The sequence below is a fragment of the Asterias amurensis genome, chromosome 13 (genome assembly GCF_032118995.1).
Source record: "Asterias amurensis chromosome 13, ASM3211899v1".
NCBI classification, from domain to species: domain Eukaryota; kingdom Metazoa; phylum Echinodermata; class Asteroidea; order Forcipulatida; family Asteriidae; genus Asterias; species Asterias amurensis.
In genome coordinates, this window is record NC_092660.1 from 17,024,732 (window position 1) to 17,047,383 (window position 22,652).

Sequence of the window (22,652 nt, forward strand, 5' to 3'; positions counted from 1 at the left end):
TTTGACAATTGTCAAAGGTGTCTAGTGTCTTTAAAATGTATAACAAATGCGTCACTATGACGACACGCAATTTTCAATAAGTTCAGCTTAATATTCAAACTTTATGGCACACTTCTACGATGCCCAAGCCTTGAGGAGCAGAGCTGCCTCATGACAACATGATTCAGAAAACGAGAAGGCTGTGAGATGCGCCCAATTCTTGCCGAACGTTTAAGAGTCTAGATGGTTGACCCGAAAGAAGATTAAAAGATATACAAAAAAGTTAAACGAAAAAGAAGGAAACATCACACCTTTTTAAACCAACGACCTCTTCAAAAAAATATTTGTTCAGCCCCAAATTACTTAATTCGTTTAACACTTTTTTTCTGCTGTTAGACCATTCTCTCATAACACCAATATTGTGTTTATGTCTCATAATCAATAGGTGAACAACAAAAAACGAGGGTCAAGACAAGTTGGAAACTTCACCGGTCTTAAAACCTTAAAGGTACTGGGTCTCTATTGGTAATTCCTCAAACTAATTTTTAGCATAAAGCTTACTTGGTAACTAGCGATGGAGAGCTGTTAAAGATAGTATAAACCATTGTGAGAAACGGCTCCCTCCAAAGTAACGTAGCTTAAAAAAAAAAGTGTAATTAATTATCCCCCAATTAATATCAAAAAAACTTCGGGCCTGAAACCTTTTATTTGCATCTGAAAGCACACACATTGTATCATAACAAGATACTTTTCTGGCAATATTCTCTCTTGAACTTCAATGACCAAAGAGTCAAACTTTTTACAGATTTGTTTATGCATTTATTGGGATGCCAAGTGAGAATACTGGTCTTTGACCATTATTACCAAGGGTGTCTAGTGCTTTTAAAATGTTTGAGCATCAATGAAGGGAACACGGCATGGACGTGTGAAAAGTGGAAATGCCTCTTTAATTATACAACAAAAACAATACCAGAGAAAATACTTCTTCTTTTTTTAAAGAGAGAGAGAGAGATGAGAACAAAACCAACACAAATACTGGCATACATCTTTTAAAGGACATGCAAGACTTTCTTCAAAACTGCATGCATTAATGTACTTTATGTTTAAAGGCACTTGACTCATTTAATGTCAAAAATAAGCTCTCACTCGGGAAAGTACTGAGTATACAGTGCTAACACACATCGGGGTTTGGGTAAAAACCCAAATTAACATTAACATCTCTTATAATCGTTCCGGTTGCCGCTGCCAAACATAGGATTCGAACTGCCTTTAGCTACCGGACACTGCTCTAGAATTGCAAGGGTCGTGGGTTCGAATTCCACCCGAGTAACATACCTGTGATTTTCTTTTTCCACATGACTCGGGAAAGAATACTGAGTATACAGTGCTTACACACATCAGTGTATGGGTAAAAACCAAAATGAATAAGCTCGATCTCACTTGGTGTATCCCAATGCATAAAATATTATGTAAACATTAATTGGCTGAATAAGTCATCGAAGTTAATGAAAGAAACTAAACCCGTACACAAATTTGTGTGATTTCAGAGTGCATGTGAAAGGCCCGAGGCTTGAAGTTTTGTACTAATCCAAACGTTACTTCAAAGGGAGTCGTTTTTCATTTTTTTATTTTTTATTGTATCAACAGCTCTTCATTGCTCGTAACCTAGTAACATTTTGTGCCTAAACATGTTGAGTAATATCCAGTACCTTTAAGTCATGGCTCATCACAATATTATGACACACTTTGTTTTATCAATGCCCCTTTAACACTTCAAGCAACTTCACTTCGTATTGTAAAAAGATGCAGGCCTCTTTGCTCAGATTTTGAAAGGGCAGGGTTACCAAGGCATTTCCCCCCATGGGGCAAATTGTGAGGCAACTGAGACAATTGTTAATTTCAACTGGAGCATTTTAAGGGCACGGACACCGAGGACGGAAATCGCCCCAGTGCCCCGTGTGAAGACAGCATTTGTAGTTGCAATTTTCTAACAGCTGACTAACCACTCTGTTGAAAGTGCTCTACTGCAATCCCTTACAAAACGAATAACACAACAACTCGGAAATTGCTTTCTATTTCATCTTTTGAAATGTTGGTCCTGCAGTGATCTGTACCCTGGTGTATTGTCAAACGTGGGTCGCCCAAGAGGAGATTTGGGAGGGCAGTAAATGACAATTCACTAGCAAGGAGTCATTTTGCCGCCAATTATTGTACATAAAAAGGGGTATTACTGGAGTATGTTTTGTCCGTTGCTAGCTAGACTATTGTCAATATTGTGGATGCCCTAGGTGAAAAAACCCTGAAGTGTAACCGTATGTAAACAGCGTCAAAATTCCCGCACTTCTTGTGCTCAAATATTTGACGTAAGGATTATGGGAACTATAGTCAAACGTAAACAATATGCAAATGAAGGGATGTGTTGTTTTGTTTTCAGATAACAGACGGTTCCCAGATTTGAAAAACTGCCCCACAATAAGTAAACTCCAATGCCTGGTTGATTGTTACAGACCAACTGTACGCTAGATTCGAGGACTTTTACGATATGGGGCACATTCAGGCTTTTGGGGCATAGGGGATGGTTTTACCATTGGTGGTGGTGGGGGTCTTGATTTTGGAAGGGGATGCAGGCTTGGGCCCCACCTTTTCCCCTTTTCTTGTTCTTTTTATTGAAAAATGTATGTATCCTGCCACCACTTTTCATTATAGTTATACAAAGGAGTAAATCATCTCTTAAACTTTATTTTATTTCATAAAGAATGAAAAATTTGGGGCAGGATACTGAAAGTTTGTTAATAGGATTATGGAAACAACAGGCAAACGTAAACAATATGCAAATGAAGGGATGTGATGATTTGTTTTCAGATAATAGACGGTTCCCAGATTTGACAAACTGTCCCACAGTATAGGTAAACTCCAATGCCTTGATGATTGTTACAGACATATACATTCGAGGTTACGATATGGGGGCACATCCAATGCTTTTCGGGCACACGGGGGATGGGTTTGCCATTGGTGGTATTGGGGGATCTTGATTTTGGAAGGGGCTGCAGGCTGGGGCCCCACCGTTTCCCCCTTTATTGTTCTAATGGACAAATTAACATATCCTGCCACCACTTTTCACAGTTTTACAGAGGAGTAAATCATCTCTTAAACTTTATTTGATTTTATAAAGAATGAAAAATTGTGGGGCAGGGTACTGAAAGTTAATTATTCACACGAGTAAATTAGATACTATTTTATTTCATAACGAATGAAAAAAGGTGGCAGGCAGGTTCATACGAAAAGTTTCCCTTTATCTTTTGAAGAGTTTGGAATAAGCTACATTGCAAACTGCTTATCAACCAAATAATGATAACAAAAAAAACCTCTTGTTATTGGCCTGGCATTTTGACATGGGAGTCTTTCTCGAAGGCCTAATTATTTGTGTGGGCACTTTCGCATGTTGTCGTGGGGCACCTGTACTGTGGGTAATACCCACAGTACAGACTGGGGGTAGTACTCACAATCTGAAACCAGCATGGCGATTACAAAATGTAAGCTTTCCAAACACCAATTGATAAACACTCGTCTGAAATACTTGACACTGGTAGTCACTCAAAATAATTGTTAGCATAACAACTTGGAGACCTGTTGATAGTATAAAACACTGTACGAAACGGCTCCCTCTAATTGCCATGCTCTGAAGTAAAGTATAGTTTTTGAGAAAGAAGTAATGTATTTGAACTTGATTTCGAGACCTCAGAATTTGATTTTAAGGTCTCAAAATCAAGCATCTGAAGGCACACAGCTTCGTGTGACAAGGGTGTTTTAATTCTCTCGCAACTTCGACCAATTGAGTTCAAATTTTCCCAGGTTTATTATTTTATGCATAATAATTGACCGCTAACAAATTCACATGAACCATTTTGAAATGGTTGTTATCTTAGAGCAAGAATGGCGTCTCACTGACCCTTCCGAAATACAAATGGTCGTAGTAGGCCTACTTGTTTAGAATATAATTATACAGGCCTAGTCAAATGTAAACAACAATAACAACAACAACTGAGAAGCAAATCATGTTGTGATATCCGTAGGCCAAAAAAAAATATATAAAAAAAGGAGAAACATTCATGATAACTTGTTTACAGACACTGGAGACATTTGGTAATTGTCAAAGACCTGCAGTCTTCACTTTTGGTGTATTTCAGCATTTTATGCATACAATAACAAACATGTGAAAAATAATATTTGAGCTCAATTGGTCGGCGAAGTTGCGAGATAATTGTCACCTCATTGTCACGGGTGCGATGCGACCCACCCTTGTCAACGAAGTTGTGTGCTTTCAGATGCTAGTGGTTTAGAGACCTCAATCTGAGTTCTCGAAATCGATAATGTCTCACAATGTTCTTAACTACCAACAGCTGTCAGTTGATCGAAGTTTTTACGCTAACAATTATTTTGAGTAGCTACCAATAGTGTCCAGGGCCTTTAAATCCGTTTGGTTGGCCGTGAAAGATTTTGTTAGCATCTAAGCCATGTTTCACAATATTAATTTTACATTCCAATGGTGCAGCTGGTAACCACTTAGCTCCAATTCATAAGGCACTAAGATTCCTCTGATAAGAGAAGTTTTTTGCCATGACATGATGTACTCACCGTGAATTAAAGGCAGTGGACACTATTGTTAATTTTTTACTCAAAATAAGTATATAGCATAAAACCTTACTTGGTAACAAGTAGTGGGGAGAGGTTGATAGTATTAAACATTGTGAGAAACGGCTCCCTCTGAAGTAACGTACTTTTCGAGAAAGAAGTAATCTTTCCACGCATTTGATTTCGAGACCTCAACATTTTTTTAGAATTTGAAACATTAGAATTAGAATTTGAAAGTGAAATTCAACGCAGGGGAGCGATGTTTTCAGGAGAGTCGCGTAAAAAATACATTTTAGGCCGCCCTACTACATGCTAAAATAATGTTCGTGACATTGTTTTACTCTTTTAAAAAAAGAATACAGAGTCACAGCAAGTACTATTTTAAGTGAAGCTTTTGACCCGTCATTATCTTCAAACCGTGTAAGTATGTATGCAAATCTTTGTGCCGTACAAAAAGTACTAGGCATACCCAAAGCAAGGTGTCTTGTCTGTGTAGTGATGTGTAAAGTGTGACACCACCACTTTTGCCAGCAGTTAAGATGGATTTACACTACTGTATATATCTTTATTGCCTTTAGGAATATCGACCCTAAAGCACAGTCTCTCTGTGCGCCGCCCCGTGAGACAGGTATCCTATAATTTAAATGATAAGTTTCTGAATCAGAGTCGCTTCTAATCATGCTTCTAATAGCCGCACCTGTGGTAATGGAGGTGGCCAACATTAGTATAAAAAGAGTTAGGTTTTCTCTTCAAAATAGAGAAAAAAGATGCTCAACTTGAGCGAGCGGATTGGAGTTAAAATCTTCTGTGTTTAGGGGGGGGGGGGGCCTTGACTTTCCCTTCGAATACACAGAAAAGACCGCACGAAAGATAATGTACATGTGTAAAATCATGGGACACCCCGCCAATTTAATGGTAAAATTAATATCCGTCCACATCGCTCATCGTGCACGCGCAATCGTCGTTCGCCCTCTATTGATAGAGGGCGCCCTTCACCGCGCTCTTTCACTCTCTCTCTCTCTCGCAGGTAAATAAATTCAACAGGTGTATTATATAATGATAAATCACAACATATATCGTCCAAAATGACAGGACAATGGTTGCCCATGGAGGAAGGGAAATTGCCACAATATATATCATCTATAGATGTCTTCTTATCCTACCAACATTGGCAAATATATGTAAGTATTGTTGTGAATCTTGTACTTTTAAAATGTAAACAAAGATCGAGTACCTTGTCTGCGGCATCTAAAAACAGTAGATTGTTTATTCATTGCTATAAACTCTAGTTTATTGCTCCATGGTTCGACTTTGTATAAACCCGGAAGTTTCCAAGTAAAATATATTACCATCGTCCAAAGTAAAAGTGTGCCCGCGAGTCCGGTGACAATGAGTATTTAGCTAGGAACTTTTGCCCCATTCCCATTATTAGTAATGAATGGTTTAAAATAGTGCACAGTTGGGGAATAGCAATTATTGTACTCAAGGATCTCTCAGTCTCAAGGAATATTATTTAATTTGGATCCTTTAATTTATTGGTCACAACTCAGCTCTGGTAGATCTTTCCCTTTTACTTTTGTGTTTAATATTTAATTTTAAGCCCTGCAGTTATAATTTTTGTGACTCCTGTTGCAATTATGACAGTTTTTGGTTTCTGCAACGAATAGTTACACTTACAGTTTACAGACTTATCTCCCTAAATTTTGATGACCAATAGTGCGATTTTCCTTTTTGAAAAAAGCACAAAATTAAAGCTTCCTTAATTTGGTTGAGTCTGTTTAAATTACTCTTGTCTTAGAACTAAAGGTTCGTTCGCTATTGCTTCCTCCATGCTTAGTTAGAGTTTAGACGACAGTATTTTTCAATTAAATTGCAAAATTTATCCATCCTCACATTCCTCCCAGTGCTGCACACAGATGAAGAGGTTTCCGTTGTAGGCAGTACACTGAGACTTAACTGCAGTCTGGAAGCGCTCAACCAGACTCATTTCTCACCAATCAATATAACCTGGTACCGCAATGAAACCGCTCTGGTTGGAGTCAGGACTCCAATCCTTCTCGGTGCGACATCCTCAACTCTAGTCCTCCGTGATGTTCAGTTTAATGACAGCGGTACTTATTCTTGCTCCTTGATCGAGGCTCAGACATCTGCAAGGATCGAAATCAATGTTGGCTGTAAGTATTTTTTAAAAATTAATGTTGGTATTTGGTTTATTTAAAGCAATCGCACAATCGGTAAACAGTATTGTTTTAAAGGCCCTCAGACCTTGTATCACAACTTATACATAAAATAACAAACCTGTGAAAATTTAGGCTCAATCGGTCATCGGAGTCAGAAGAAAATAACAGGAAAACCCTCCCTTGTTTCTGCACGTTTGGCCGTGTCATATGACATGTGTTAAAAATAAATCTGTAATGTTTTCTCAAAAAGTAAAGCATTTAATTAATTTTAATTTTTGTTCTGTTCAGAAAGTGTCTAATTGCTTTAAAAAAAATCATTAAAATATTTTGCGGTCAAACGACCAAATTGTATTATGAATTTACAATTTTAAAAGACATTCAAATCACACAAAATAAAAGGTTAATTAAACATTCTTTTAAAACTTGTTGGACACCTCCTGAAAGATATACCCATTCAGAATAACATGATTCATACCCGACTCTTTGTTTCATATCAGAAAGGAATTTAAAGCCATTGGACCCTTTCGGTTCAGAAAAAAAAATAAAGTTCACAGATTTACAAATAACTTACAGGGTTTACAGAAGGCAATGGTGAAAGACTTCTCTTGAAATAATATTCCATGAAATGCTTTACTTTTTCAGCAAAACAATATAAATTCTCGTTAACGAGAATTACGGATTTATTTTAAACACATGTCATGACACGGCGAAACGCGCGGAAACAAGGGTGGGTTTTTCCGTTGTTTTCTCCCGACTCCGATGACCGATTGAGCCTAACTTTTCACAGGTTTGTTATTTGATATAGAAGTTGTGGTACACAAAGTGTGGGCCTTGGACAACACTGTTTACCGAAAGGGTCCAATGGCTTTAAAGCTGTCAAGTCTAAAAAAAAAAAAAAAAAAAAAAAAAAAAATGCAGGCGTGTGGCCAGCCCAGTTCAATATTGTTAATAGGTCCTATTGTTTTTTTTCTTGAAGCCCCTTAGTCTGATTTGCTTTTAGCTCTGTTTGGGGCAACAAGTCTTTTAAAAAAACCATTACAATTTTTGAGGTTGGTGCCCTGAACATTTGGATGATGAACAAAGACAAATTTACCTAAGCAGGACTTAATGGACCTACCCACAACCTCCAAGTTAAAGGCACTGGACACTATTGGTAATTGTCAAAGACCCTTCTTCTCAATTTGAGCTCAATTGGTCATCAAAGCTGCTAGAAAAAACACCCTTGTCACACAAAGTTGTGTGCTTTCTTCAGATGCTTGATTTCGAGATGTCAAAATCTAATTCTGAGGTCTCAAAATCAAATTCGTGGAAAATTACTACTTTCTCAATAACTACGTTACTTCAGAGGGAGCAGTTTCTCACAATGTTTTATACTATCAACATCTCCCCATTACTTTTTACCAAGTACGGTTTTATGCTAATAATTATTTTGAGTAATTACCAATAGTGTCCACTGCCTTCAAGGTGACTTTGCTCTACCAACTGAGCTATCTAACCCTATACTTGGCAGGTCTAAAATAATTACTCTAATAACTAAGGATTTCACTCTATAAAGCTAAGCCTTTGAATCTGTGAACCCTTTTCTTGTTTTAGGATCTCCTCTCGCCCTAGCCCGAAGGAAATTGAATGTTTTGATGTTTTTTATTTCAGTACCCCCAGAACCAGCCACTGCCTTGAAGTGTTCCAGTAGTGACTTTGATAACTCCATATGCACATGGAATAGAGGAGGCCAACACAGTAACCTTCTTACTGAGGACAGTGTTGAGCGAGTTAGGGATAGGTGAGACACTGTTCAAAAAGCATGCATGTCACACCCCCCCCCCTCCCCGGTTGTTTGTTGTTGAAAGTACTAGTCTTTGAACTCTCAATAAAGGAAAAAGTTATTCCTATCTTTTAATTTTCTTCAGATGACTTGGGACCAAGTTGTCTGGTGCCAAGTTGATTTTGGACCAAATTGCTTTTGGAGCGAATTCATTTTGGACCGACTTGACTTTGGACCGAGCTAATTTTAGCCCAAGTTGAATGATTATGGACCCAATTAAAGCCATTACACACTTTCGGAACAGAGACAAAAAAAAGTTCACAGATTTACAAATAACTTACAGGGTTTACAGAAGGTAATGGTAAAAGACTTCTCTTGAAATATTATTCCATGAAATGCTTTGCTTTTTGAGAATACATTAAAACAGTTATCTATTCTCAACATCGAGAATTACGGATTTATAGTAAACACATGTCATGACACAGCGAAACGTGCAGAAACAAGGGTGGGTTTTCCCGGTATTTTCCCCCGACTCCGTTGACCGATTGAGCCTAAATTTTCACAGGTTTTTTATTTTATATAAGTTGTGATACACGAAGTGTGGGCCTTGGACAATACTGTTTACCGAAAGTGTCCAATGGCTTTGTAGAGTCGATTGTGGACCGAGTTGACTTCAGACATAGTTGACTTCAGACTCAGTTGGCACTGGGATGGAGTTGACTTTGGACTGGGGTGACCTTGGACAGAGTTGACTCGGACCAAGTTGAATTCAGACCAAGTCGATTTCAAACCCAGGTGACTCAAACAAAATTAACTTCGGACCAATCTGACTTCAGACCAAGTTGATTTCAAACCCAGGTGACTCAAACAAAATTAACTTCGGACTGAGTTAACTTCAAACCCTGAGTGACTGTAGACCAAGTTGACTTGGGACCGAATTTACTTCAGACCAAATTGATTTCATAGTTAGTTGACTACCAAACCCAAGTGACCCAAACAATTTTGACTTCGGACCGAAATGATTCAGGAATTAGTTGTCAATAACTTGTACTTTTGTTCTGTTAAAGGGAATCAGAGTGGAAGGTGTGCACAGAAAACAGTAAGGGTGTATCGACCACACAGTCCATCTGCAATCAAACCACATGTTATGTTGTATGCTATAAGCAAGGAATGGGTGCCAAATATCGAGTCAATTCTACAAATCTTCTCGGGACAAACTACTCTGGAGACATCTACTTCAATATTGATGAAGAGAGTAAGTTACTCCTATTACCAGTTGCTTATTTGGTGTCATTAAAGTCACCTGGAAATAGAATTTTTTTTTCTTTCAAACATAAGAGTATATGCTTACGAACAATAAAACAATTTTTTTAGTAATTGTTTGTCACGATTTATATGTTTAAAAAATATATAAAGTTGTTTGAGGGGCTGACTCCGCCTACCCCTTTTGTGACGTCAATCAAGGCAGACTTTGCCTGCAATGCGTATAGTAAACACACATGCAAAGTACATGTACGTCCAAGTCGTGAGTTGGTACATTTCAAAAAGTGTTTTTCTGCATTCAGCAGCAATTCACCTGGTCGGCATTGCCGGAAAAAAACAATTTTTTTTTTTTTTTGAAACGTACAAACTCACGCTCACGACTTGGTCCGTACATGTACTTTGCAATTGTGTTTACTCTACGCATTACAGGCAAAGTCTGCCTTGATTGACGTCACGAACAGCGCCCTCTCGGGTCGGGGTCTACTCTTAAATTTGTAAATAACATAAGAACTGATTTTTTAAAACCTAAGTTAACTGTTTATTTACATTCCACTCATCAAAACACATATATTAGTGACAAAAGCTTTATTTCGAAAAAATACCACTTCAAGGTGACTTTAAAAACGGCAGGGGCTTAAAGGCAGTGGACACTATTGGTAGTTGTCAAAGACTAGTCTTCACAGTTGGTGTATCTCAACATATGCATAAAATAACAAACCTGTGGAAATTTGAGCTCAATTGGTCGTTGAATTTGCGAGATAATAATGAAAGAAAAAACACCCTTGTCACACGAAGTTGTGTGCATTAAGATGGTTGATTTCGAGACCTCAAATTCTAATTCTGAGGTCTCGAAATCAAATTCGTGGAAAATTACTTCTTTCTCGAAAAATATGGCACTTCAGAGGGAGCCGTTTCTTACAATGTTTTATACCATCAACCTCTCCCCATTACTCGTCACCAAGAAAAGTTTTATGCTAATAATTATTTTGAGTAATTAACCAATAGTGTCCACTGCGTTTAAAGACACTGGACACTATTGGTAATTGTCAAAGACTAGTCTTCATAGTTGGTGTATCTCAACATATGCATAAAATAACAAACCTGTGAAAATTTGAGCTCAATCGGTCGTCGAATGTGCGAAATCTCAGTTCTGAAATCGGCTGGGACTATTACTTTAGCTTATAATAGGATTTACTTTAGCGTATAGAAACATAGTCCCAAATCTTGCAGGAAATACTGTATGTTACAGCGCCAGGAGCTTCACTTAGTGACGGACATGTGCCCTATTTTAAGAAGCCACAACTATTATTTGTATTAATTATTACTCTTAACTGCACGACCGCGGAGTGAGTTATTAAATTATTGTTCTCAACGGACAAGCTTGCTCTAGTCATCGTTAGGAGACTATGAAGAGATATGAGAGAAGTGGGTCTATTTATACTTGTTATGTTTTGAAAATGTCATCTGCATACCTCTTCTTCTCCGATCTGATTGATGCAGCAATACCGAATCCGCCATTAGACATCAAGGTCCAGAATGAGTCAGCTACTTCACTTCTAATAACATGGACACCAGACCCAGGAGTAGCTTCAGTGAGTCATCAACACCTCGTAACCTACACTGTGAAGTACCGTTGGGAAGGGGAGGAGAAGTGGTCAAAAGTAAAGGTAAAAGAATATAACAATAAGAATGGAAACAATGGTGGCGAAAAAAGGTGTTGTGGTACATGTAGCAAAGGCAGCATCGATGATGACGACAATGACGACAATGACAATGACATGACTATGATGACAATGATGGTGACGCTGATGATGGCGATGACAATGATGAAGAGAACAATATTGATGATGACAACTAGGTTGACAACGAAAATGACAATGACATGACTATGATGACGTGTTGTGGCCGAGCGGTTAAGAGCACCAAATTCAAATTCTGGTGTTTCTGATCAGCATAGTGTGGGTTTGAATCCCAGCCATGGACACTGTGTCCGACAAAGGTCACAAACAACGAGGATGCCCACATTGGCAATGACAGTGACAACTGCTATAAGGACAAATGATGTCGACTACAACAACCAACACACATAACCCAAAATTCTCGGGTAGCTCATATTTATCGTTTAATTTTCAACATTTTAGCATTCCCGCTCTCGTGATTTATAATTTGTTTTCCTTTTCTTGGATGCGTGTTAGTCCCAAACAAGGCTAAAAGGCACTCTTGGTATGGGGCTACAAGAAGACAAATTTTTAATTTGAAAAACTTCAGGGGGGAGCTGCAGGTAGGAATTGATATTCCTCTTTAAGGCAGTGGACACTATTGGTAATTACTCAAAATATTTTTGAGCATAAATTTATCCTTTCTTGGTAACAAGTAATGGGAAGAGGTTGATTGTATAAAACATTTTTAGAAACGGCTCAAGAAAGAAGAAATTTCCACAAATTTGATTTCGAGACCTCAAGTTTAGAAATATTTTGAGGTCTCGAAATCAAGCATCTGAAAGCACACAACTTTGTGTGACAAGGTGTTTTTTCTTTCATTAACATCCCGCAACTTCGACGACCGATTGAGCTCAAATTTTCACAGGTTTGTTATTTTATCGGATGTTGAGATCCACCAACTGTGAAGACTAGTCTTCGACAATTGTGTCTTTAAAACAGTCTAGATTGTAGGATGGAGGGAAACATGCACAAGGCAGGCAGTTCCAAAGAGTTGCAGTGCGTGGAATAAAGCTGTTGGAATGGCTCCTTGTACTACATCTCAGCAAATCAGGAGTTTATGGGTGATTTGTATTATGAAAATTTTAAGGTCTTATTCAATGTGTTTTTTCCAGGGTCTTAATAAGAATGAGGTTTTGCTGACCGGGTTGCGTAATCCTTATGGCCTCTACTTCGTCAAAGTCAAGTGCTCTTCTCATTATCAAACAGATAGTAAATATTCTAGAGTGGTCTCTGGACGAACATCGGAAGAAGGTCAGTACGGAACAAAACTCTCTTCTAGTGATATCCTCTATCCTATATCACACAGAATTCAGTACAAACTTAGCCTGTTTGTTTACAACGCCCTTAATAATAATAATAATATCGAAGTCTTATATAGCGCACGTATCTACCAAACAAGGTACTCAAGGCGCTGAGTATATACAAACTTTCATAAAGATAGGTAATTGCAGTGATGAATTCTGAGACCCAATTATTTAGCACCTTATAAGGGTTTACAAGGTGCTAAGGCGCATTAAGCAGCCACAACCAGGAACACCGGGGCGAACCCCTTCTCTTTTCGATAAGTGCACTGGGTTCTTTTACATGCGTTACACAACACATGGGACCAACGGCTTTACGTCCCATCCGAAGGACGAAGCAATGGTTAAGTGTCTTGCTCAAGGACAAAGTGTCACAGCTGGGGATTCGAACCCACACTCTGCTGATCAGAAACACCAGAGTTTGAATTCGGTGCTCTTAACCGCTCGGCCACGACACTTCCACAAAACAATGCTCTAGAATATACCTCATCAATATCTCATCCACCCATACACCTCGGCACACACCGGACTGCGTTTTTATTTATTTTACTTTTGTTTATGCAAGTTGCATGACACACAAGGCCTGAAGGTCACTTCAAGGTGTATGGGCTACAATTATTTCTTTCCAAAGGCCGTTGCCACCTACTCCTAGGGCTGAAACAGGGTTGCCCCCTTTACAGTCCATATGGATGTAGGCTTGGGTATCATCCATCAGAAGCGTGGCTGGTAGAGCAGAAAGCACTACCCCCTCAAGTGTTCAAATGAGCTCATTATGCTTCATCAGCCCAGAACTTCTACTCTTTGGGGCAACAGGTCTTTTTCTGTAGCATTAACCCGAGTGCGGAAGCAACTCCCCCTGACTGTCAAATCATCTGCATCCACCACAACATTCAAGACAAACTTAAAATTTCACCTGCTCAAAGAAGGATACTAACACAATCCACAGTTCTAATTTGTTGTTTCTTTTGCAGTTGCCATGAGCATCGTTTTTAGGTGGAAACCAGAGCTGCTATTAAGTATTCTTGATTGTTGTTATTTTTATGGTTTTTCATCTAACATGTTTGTAGTGTTTGTAAAAGAAGATAAACTCTGGTGAGAACAAAGATTTTGATCACCTTCGCTTTCAAAATTTCAAAAACTAAAATAAAAATGGATACAGTGGAACATATCTCAGTGTGAATGAAGCCGTGTTCCCATAGGAGTTTATTTTGTGGAAGTACCGCCACTTGTCTGTAGAATGGCAAAATTAAACCCTATGGGGACACATGGTAAACTGACCTCCCTGTCAACTTACCGCGACCATGATGTCAAACTAACTGGTCGAAAGAGGTCGCGGAAGACTTCTGCGTAGACATGGTAACTAAACTAAAATATTACACCAAAGCCAGTCACGGCTTAAGATTGACTGTTTATTTTTTATCCACAGCGCCTGTTGATAAGCCAAGGAATTTTAGCTGTGTTTCTGAAATCCTGGAAAGAACCGGCAGAAGAAATATTAACTTATCTTGGGAGGTAAAGTCATTTTTGTACTTGAAAAATATAGTTTTAAACAATGGTGATTTTGGGTTGAACAAATACATGTTTACCAAAGGGGGATTTGAACCAACGACCTCCAGATGAAACTGGTGCTCTACCAACTGAGCTATCTAGCCATGTTGGTGGTCTTCCTTTTTTTGCCAGTATCTTTGTTCGGGGGGTTCCAGTCAGAAGCCATACAAACGTAAGCTGCCTTGTAGCCAGGGATCACACCCAAGTTTCTGATATCTCAGTTGGTAGAGTGCCGGCACATTTATTCCGAGATTTCAAAACCCTCCTTAACTTTTATTTGTTCAACTCTAAAAAATGTTTGTTAGGGTCTAGGTGTTACTTTTGTAAGGATGCACAGGCAGAAGCCTTTTACAAAAAAGTGTAACCCTTTTTCGTCGTCGAGTCTTTAATGGTATTGGCCTGGACACAAATAAACGTCTCTGTTTATCAATCTTTTTTAATCGTTCTTTTAATCAGGGCCCAATTTCATTTCATTGGGCCCAGGTCACAAAACAATCATTAGGCTTTTTACTTTGAAATCTGGATGTACTCTGTCTTTCAGGGTGAAAGCGCTAATTCTTTCTTTACAGAGGCGTACTTTATAGGTCTCGACGTTCTCAACTCTGCCAAGCAACTCCGCTCTAAGCGTGGGAACGCCTGCTCCCGCGCATCCGGTTGTCAACGGCATGCGGCTGTTTCCTGCCGAAGCGTGCCAAGCCCCATCAGCCCGAACAGACAGCACCTCCTATTGATACTCTCTGCAATAGGTTCAACATTTTGTGTGGTTTCTGTTTTTCAGTTGTTGCCGGATAAATTCAAGAGGAATGGAGAAATCACTGATCTGATTATCCGAGTCAGGCAAATGGTTAATACGAGTGCTCCGGCAGAGGTTAGGATTGTGGGACCAAATGTGACCAGCTATACACTAGAAGGTAAGAAGATTTTATGAACCTTATGCGCATGACGTCATGACAGTAGGGCGCCCTCACCTAGAGGTCAAAAGGAGGTTGTTCATTGGCCAATTCTATGTGCCGCGCGTACAAATCTGTGGGTTTTGATAGTTTCCTCACCGTTTTACTTCTAAGATGGCGGCTGGATGACGTCAACGCATAAGGTCTGTTTGGATTGCAGTTACATTATTTGTGTATCTATGTGCCAGGTAAATTTTGTTCTTGAACTGTCTTGCTTTATATTCTACTACCGCGGAGGAGATTTTCGGAATCCGAGAGACTTCTCAGTTCTGGAAAAACTGTCCTGCTTTTTAACTACTACCTAGGAGGCAGGTTAAATCGGCTGGGACTTCTACTTCAGCTTAAATAGTGGATTGTGATTAATTTCACTATCGCTGAGTGAGTTCTTGTAATTGATCACTATGTTTTGACTAGCTTGCGCTAGTCATCGTCTCGGTTAAACTTAGCATATCACAGTAATAGGTGTATCACTGTGCTTACTACACAATGGAAAGACCTGGGCCCAATTTCATAGAGCTGCTTAAGCAAAAAAGCAAAAAATTCATTGCTTAGTAATATCAGATTACCGGCCAAGACTCCACTAAATTGTAATGCTAAGTAAACAAGAGCTTAACATAAAAGTTCGCTTCACATTTGAATTCGCAGGTAGTATATGATCCAGGCTTTATTCTGTCCTTAAATAAATTGCGGAAAAAAGCGCCATGTGGCGTGAAGTGATTCATTTGACAATTTAGCTATTGATCTGTTGCTCTCCATGCTTTTTATCGTTAGATATGGAATTAGAGGAAAAGTATGAAATCACTATGCGATTACGTAACTCAGTGAGACAATCAGGGAATTACAGCCTTTGCACCACTGAGCCGAATCCATCAGGTAAGTTTTTTATTAAAGGCAGTGGGCACTACTGGTAATTACTCAAAATAATTATTAGCATAAAAACTTTCAGATGCTCGATTTCGGGACCTCAAAATCTAATGACAATAGACCTTATGCATTGACGTCATCCAGCCGCCATCTTGGAGGAAAAATGGTGCTGAAACAATCGAATTGTACGCCAAAGATTGGCCAAAGAAAAACCTCATTTTGACATCTAGGTGAGGGCATCCTACTGAAATGAATAGGGTAGATGGCCTTAGCTTTCGATCCAATCCGGACCTTCTTCAGAGGCATAAAACAAGTACAAACAAATACATATCCATTTATAGAAAAAGAGAGGGGGAAAGGGATTAAGGTAAGGATTCAGAAAGAAGCGGGAAAATAACAGCCAATCAAAGTTTCTATTTCAGAGACAATATTGGTGGCTGTGAACCAATAGGAGTGAAGTGGCGAGGAAAAAGGATGTTTAGAATGAAAGGATGGGTTACTGGAGCATAAAAGTGGTAAATGTATTGTTCGACAACAATGCAGGGAGACACGAAAGGGTAGGATTAGAGAGCAAGTTGCATCATGATGCAACTAACAATGGTCAATTAATAAGAATAGCAATATATATATATATATATATTTTTTTTGAACGAACACAAGTAAAATGATATTTTAAACTATCATTTCGCACAAAAGGATACAAATTAGACTAAAGTAGGGTCACAACATTGTTGTTTCATAGCTTTATTGCCTAAAAATAAGTGTTCTGGAAGTTTACCATGCAAATATAGATCTTATAAGAAAAGAAGAAGAAGATATTTTCCACTTAAAACTGTCCATTACTTAATAATGCATTGGGCGACATCACATCTGACTCATTTTCACAGAGTGGGTCACATGATTCCACAAACCTGTGATGAAAAGTCCAATATTGAATCACCAAAACTGATCATATTTCATGTTATGTCTCCAACTTCCGAATAATTTTGTTGTCTTCACTTTTTCCCAGGAAGTGATTTGTCTGTGTCCCTCACTGTTGCATGTGTGGGCAGTATTTGTCTGTTTGCAGCCATCTTCTGGACAGGTTTTAAGTTCTACAAGAAGGTTATGAAGGGCATTCCAAATTTTCAACTTCCACCACACTTTGGGGTAAGTGGGTCTTACTTATAGTTTTCACTGGTAGTCATACTAAGAGGGTAGCGTTGACTGGGGGTTGCGATGCACACAGCTTTAAATGACACAAGAAAATACAATTACTGGCTTTTCTGTCGCTTGTTCCGGCGCTGTTTTTACCCTCACTAGTCATGACTTTTACATGAAGAAGAAGGCCCAAACCGGACGAGAGGGTTTCAAAGGCGGCCAGCTGTGCTCCGATGGGGAGTTGGCTGGCGCCCCCACTGCTGCTACAATTTGTTAAAGGCATATCTCAAGGGCGCCAGTCAATGTGAAAGGTCATATTGAAAAGATTGTTTCTAAAATTTTAGATTTTTTCTAAGATTTTTTCAAAAATTTAATTTTAAATTTAAATTTCATTAATCATTTGCTGGACCTGTTCTTGTCTGTCTTTGCCTTAAATAATTCCCCTGTTTTTAAAGTCCCCTTTTTATACCAATATGTAAAAAATGTTGATTGAATTGAATTGAATTGAATTGAATTGAAAGTACAGTGTATGTCCTTTCTGATTTCACTGGTAGTCATACTAAGAGGGTAGCGTTGACTGGGGGTTGCGATGCACACAGCTTTAAATGACACAAGAAAATACAATTACTGGCTTTTCTGTCGCTTGTTCCGGCGCTGTTTTTACCCTCACTAGTCATGACTTTTACATGAAGAAGAAGGCCCAAACCGGACGAGAGGGTTTCAAAGGCGACCAGCTGTGCTCCGATGGGGAGTTGGCTGGCGCCCCCTCGCACTGCTGCTACAATTTGTTAAAGGCATATCTCAAGGGCGCCAGTCAATGTGAAAGGTCATATTGAAAAGATTGTTTCTAAAATTTTAGATTTTTTCTAAGATTTTTTCAAAAATTTAATTTTAAATTTAAATTTCATTAATCATTTGCTGGACCTGTTCTTGTCTGTCTTTGCCTTAAATAATTCCCCTGTTTTTAAAGTCCCCTTTTTATACCAATATGTAAAAAATGTTGATTGAATTGAATTGAATTGAATTGAATTGAAAGTACAGTGTATGTCCTTTCTGATTTCACTGGTAGTCATACTAAGAGGGTAGCGTTGACTGGGGGTTGCGATGCACACAGCTTTAAATGACACAAGAAAATACAATTACTGGCTTTTCTGTCGCTTGTTCCGGCGCTGTTTTTACCCTCACTAGTCATGACTTTTACATGAAGAAGAAGGCCCAAACCGGACGAGAGGGTTTCAAAGGCGGCCAGCTATGCTCCGATGGGGAGTTGGCTGGCGCCCCCTCGCACTGCTGCTACAATTTGTTAAAGGCATATCTCAAGGGCGCCAGTCAATGTGAAAGGTCATATTGAAAAGATTGTTTCTAAAATTTTAGATTTTTTCTAAGATTTTTTCAAAAATTTAATTTTAAATTTAAATTTCATTAATCATTTGCTGGACCTGTTCTTGTCTGTCTTTGCCTTAAATAATTCCCCTGTTTTTAAAGTCCCCTTTTTATACCAATATGTAAAAAATGTTGATTGAATTGAATTGAATTGAATTGAATTGAAAGTACAGTGTATGTCCTTTTCTCTAATAAATTAATACAATTTATTTCATTCTTTCTGTCTCATTTACAGAATAGCAACTTGTACTTTTCGGCAAGAAGTCCTCATCGGACATTGACGCAAGAAAAAGAAGTTTACAATGAATTACTCACAGGCGATAGTCTATTTGTTGATCTCCCAGCTGAGAAGACACCCTTTGACAGCCCAGGGGTTAGTCCAGGACCAAACAATAATTTAGCCTTCTCGGTCACATTTGATATTGGAAATACACCCCAAGAGAATGTAGAAAGTTTCCCTCGGGGCAAAGTTGATGAACTAGACATCCCTTTTTCATCGTTACCGCCTACGGAGAGAGAAGCACACCGAAGTAGACATTGGTCCTCCGAGACTTGCACCTCGTCTCTGAACAGTCCCATCAGCGTTGGGAGCGGGGGGAGCTACTTCGTCTTGCGTGAATCCGATTCCACCAGCTACTGCGTCCTTGCTAAGGATGGCTTCTCTCCAGCAAAGGAGAACAATCGACAGGATCAGGACCTCTCTGGTGTAGGGGCGTCTGGGGGTTTGACACCTTGCTTGGACCTGGAGACTGATTCAGATGGAGAAGTTTCAATCTTAGGGTTTGAGTCTAAGAAGAAAAGCGGCAAGTTTGGTTCGCCGGAAGGGATTCTGTACACACGGAAGCATGTTCTACCTACCTTGAGTGATTCTGAAGTAAGTCAGCAAAGGTCACTAAGAGCTTCCACCGATTGTCCGATGAAATCCAGAGACACTGTGGGGCTCTTCGGCTTGGATGAAGTTACTGAAGAGCAGGAGACTGAGAGCATTGGATCGATCCTGGAAAATGACGACGATATAAAAGAAAATGGCAGCGGTGAAAACGGAGATGAAGCCGAGATTGATTTAGGACTGGCTGGCACACCCGAGAAGCTACAAGATATAAACAAAGATGCTGTTCTCAACATTCCACCAGAGAAAGTACAAGATGAAAACGAGGATGTGGATATTAAGATTCCAACCGAGAAGGTACAAGAACCGAATGAAGACGATGGTGTTAAGATTCCGTCAGAGAATGCGCAAATCTCTGTGGATGACATTGAAGAGGGTGGGGGAGCAATCGCTGGACAAGTCGTAGAGAATGCATCATTGCGCCACACTGACCAACCTGACTTCATTTTAAATTATATCACCGTTTGTAAAGACGACGACGGAAGCAATGAGGAAGAAATTGATGACGAGGAAGTGAAGACAGAAATCAAAGAAGATGAAATGACGATCACAACGGGGAGTTCCTCTAACCACATTTATCCCGGTTCTAGTAATGGGACGTACATTGATCAAGCGCAGCTGGCAAGCATCTCTCCAGTATCGTCACCGACTCGCTTAGTTAACCATCATGACTTCAATGATCTTTAAAAATTGCACTGTCAGTTTTTAAATTTTTGATAAGAAGAAAGGGGTGGTACTTTTTACAACTTGTTAAGCTGTTATTTTCTAACTTTTGAATTTATGTGGTACGTAGACAACATTTCTCAGTGCGGTATCTTGCCTGCGAAGAAAGACCCTGGATTTCAAGGGTTATCTTTTGTTAAACTATTTCTGTGACGTCACTCTATTGTTGGAAGTGTAGATTATTTTTACGAATCGCCACTTAAGTGTAGATTCGTAGTGCAGATTTGTAACATAATTTACAGTTGAGTGTAGTTAAGTGAATAGTTCAACTTGAAAATTACTGTCTTTCCAAACTGAAAGATAACCAGAAGTGCAACAAAACAAAGCTGAAAATATGTTATCTTTTAATTTACAATAACATTTTCCAGCTAAGAAAAATCAGTTTAGTAACACAATTTATGTTGTAATGTTGATAATAATGCAAGCACTCGATAATGTTGCAAGCACTAAAGTATGCCTATATATTTGGTAAAATAATCATAAAATGTGACCAACGGTCGTTTGCCAACGTATACAAAATTAGATAGATTAACTAGTGTTGTTACTATTGAGAAATTCAATTCATTGAAACTGTGTTACATAACCAATGGGGGAAATAGTTTAAGTCAGGGAATAGACTCTAAAGTGTAGATTCGTGAATACAATGTACGAGCCGAAATTCACGGGTCTACACTTTCTGGTCCATTCTCCTTAACGTAAACAAAAGTCACATGTTTTTTAGAGTTTGTGTCAAACATAAACTAGCGTCTGTTCAACTGTGCAATTCACAAGGCATTGTTACATTATGATCTTGCCAGCAACACTACTCCGATTCAAGTTTTGGGGATAAAAGCTTTTACTATACCTCATACATATTAATGACCGAGAGTCGAGTTTTCATTGGTCCATTCATCACCACGTGCCAGGTGTTAATTTTGCTAATTACCAGGCGCACTTGAGTATTCACGCAAGTGGTAAATGCGCATGACAAGTAATAGTTCCGCAGGAGCTATTCTACTTGTCATGCGCACTACCATTGCGCGACGTCATCCCCGGGTGCTATTGATCATGGTACTCAATACACGCACGAAAAGCGCTCTCTTACTTTGGCGACATCCAACACATGAACAAACTTAACATGTACATTTTGTTTCACAGTCATCATTTTCTCTTGCTCAACACTTGTGTTCCGGTAATGTATGAAGTATAGTAAAACAAATATTACATTATTTATTTCGGGTGACTAGTCGATGAGCTCCCCTCGGTATTGGAAGTTGACAAACTAGTTCCCTCGGCTTCGCCTCGGGAACTGGTTTGTCAACTTCCATTACCTCGGGGGAGCTAAAACCGACTAGTCACCCTCAATCCATGTTATATTTGTATAATATTTGTCCATAACCACATTACTTCTTATATATGTTTGGTTTGCGGTAACACCATGTGTGTATCTACTTGCCAGGTAGAGTTGTTCTTAGGGAACTGTCTTGCTTTATTCTACTGCCGAGGAGTAGATAATCGGAGGTTCGGGAGACTTCTCAGTTCTGAAAAGAACTTTCCTGCTTTTATAACTATTACCAGGGCGGATGGTATAGAAATTAGACTGGACTACTACTTTAGCTTATAGGATCGTAATAACTGTACTGCCGCGGAGTCAGTTCTGAATTGGTCTCAACGTTTCGACTAGCTTGATCTAGTCATCGTCAGGAGACTTCTTAGTGAAATGATTCTCAAAATGCATATACTATCGAAAGCTGCTGTACTTCTAACTAACTCATTTTTCCTTGCCATTATTTTTAAATCATATACTTTCCTGTTAACTTTGCAATTCACAAGGTGGTATTATGATCTTGCCAGTTACCATGAAAGGTTGCCTTTGTTATATTGGCTAATTCTGTCTCATCTTCCTTTAAGGTGATTACGCCTTTGGAATTAGAGAGTTTATTCCTCCCAATCATCTAGTTATAAAGAAATGTTAGCCTTTGAGGAATAGTCCGTCTCTGGTCCAAACAAGAGGCCATCAACAACTTTCCAAAAGACTTTTCTCATTTGTCCTTCAAATTTAAGCACAAATTTTCTAGAATGTTTACCGAAATTGTGAACTCGATCCAACATGAAAAATTAAAAACCCTTAGAGTTTTGATGCCAAAGTTTATTCCCCCTCCCCTTTAAATCACATTGACTCTTTTTTATATCCCTTCTTTAAAGCCATTATACACTTTCGGTAAACAGTATTGTCCAAGTCCCACACTTCGTGTATCACAACTTATACATAAAATAACAATCCTGTGGAAATTTAGGCTCAATCGGTCATCGGAGTCGGGAGATTTTAACGGGAAAA

The 22,652-nt window shown here is 38.9% G+C and overlaps 1 protein-coding gene across 1 annotated transcript; it reads left to right on the forward strand.

Annotated features, from left to right (window-relative positions):
• The first annotated feature begins 5,644 nt into the window (after nucleotides 1-5,644).
• On the forward strand, nucleotides 5,645-21,557 carry LOC139946020 (uncharacterized). Its single transcript, XM_071943602.1, has 11 exons — nucleotides 5,645-5,792; nucleotides 6,516-6,785; nucleotides 8,442-8,571; nucleotides 9,621-9,808; nucleotides 11,317-11,483; nucleotides 12,650-12,788; nucleotides 14,265-14,350; nucleotides 15,165-15,297; nucleotides 16,108-16,209; nucleotides 17,210-17,349; nucleotides 18,959-21,557. The coding sequence occupies exons 1-11, from the start codon at nucleotides 5,708-5,710 to the stop codon at nucleotides 20,297-20,299; spliced, it is 2,781 nt and encodes a 926-aa protein (XP_071799703.1). The 5' UTR covers nucleotides 5,645-5,707; the 3' UTR covers nucleotides 20,300-21,557.
• The last annotated feature ends 1,095 nt before the right edge of the window (nucleotides 21,558-22,652 follow it).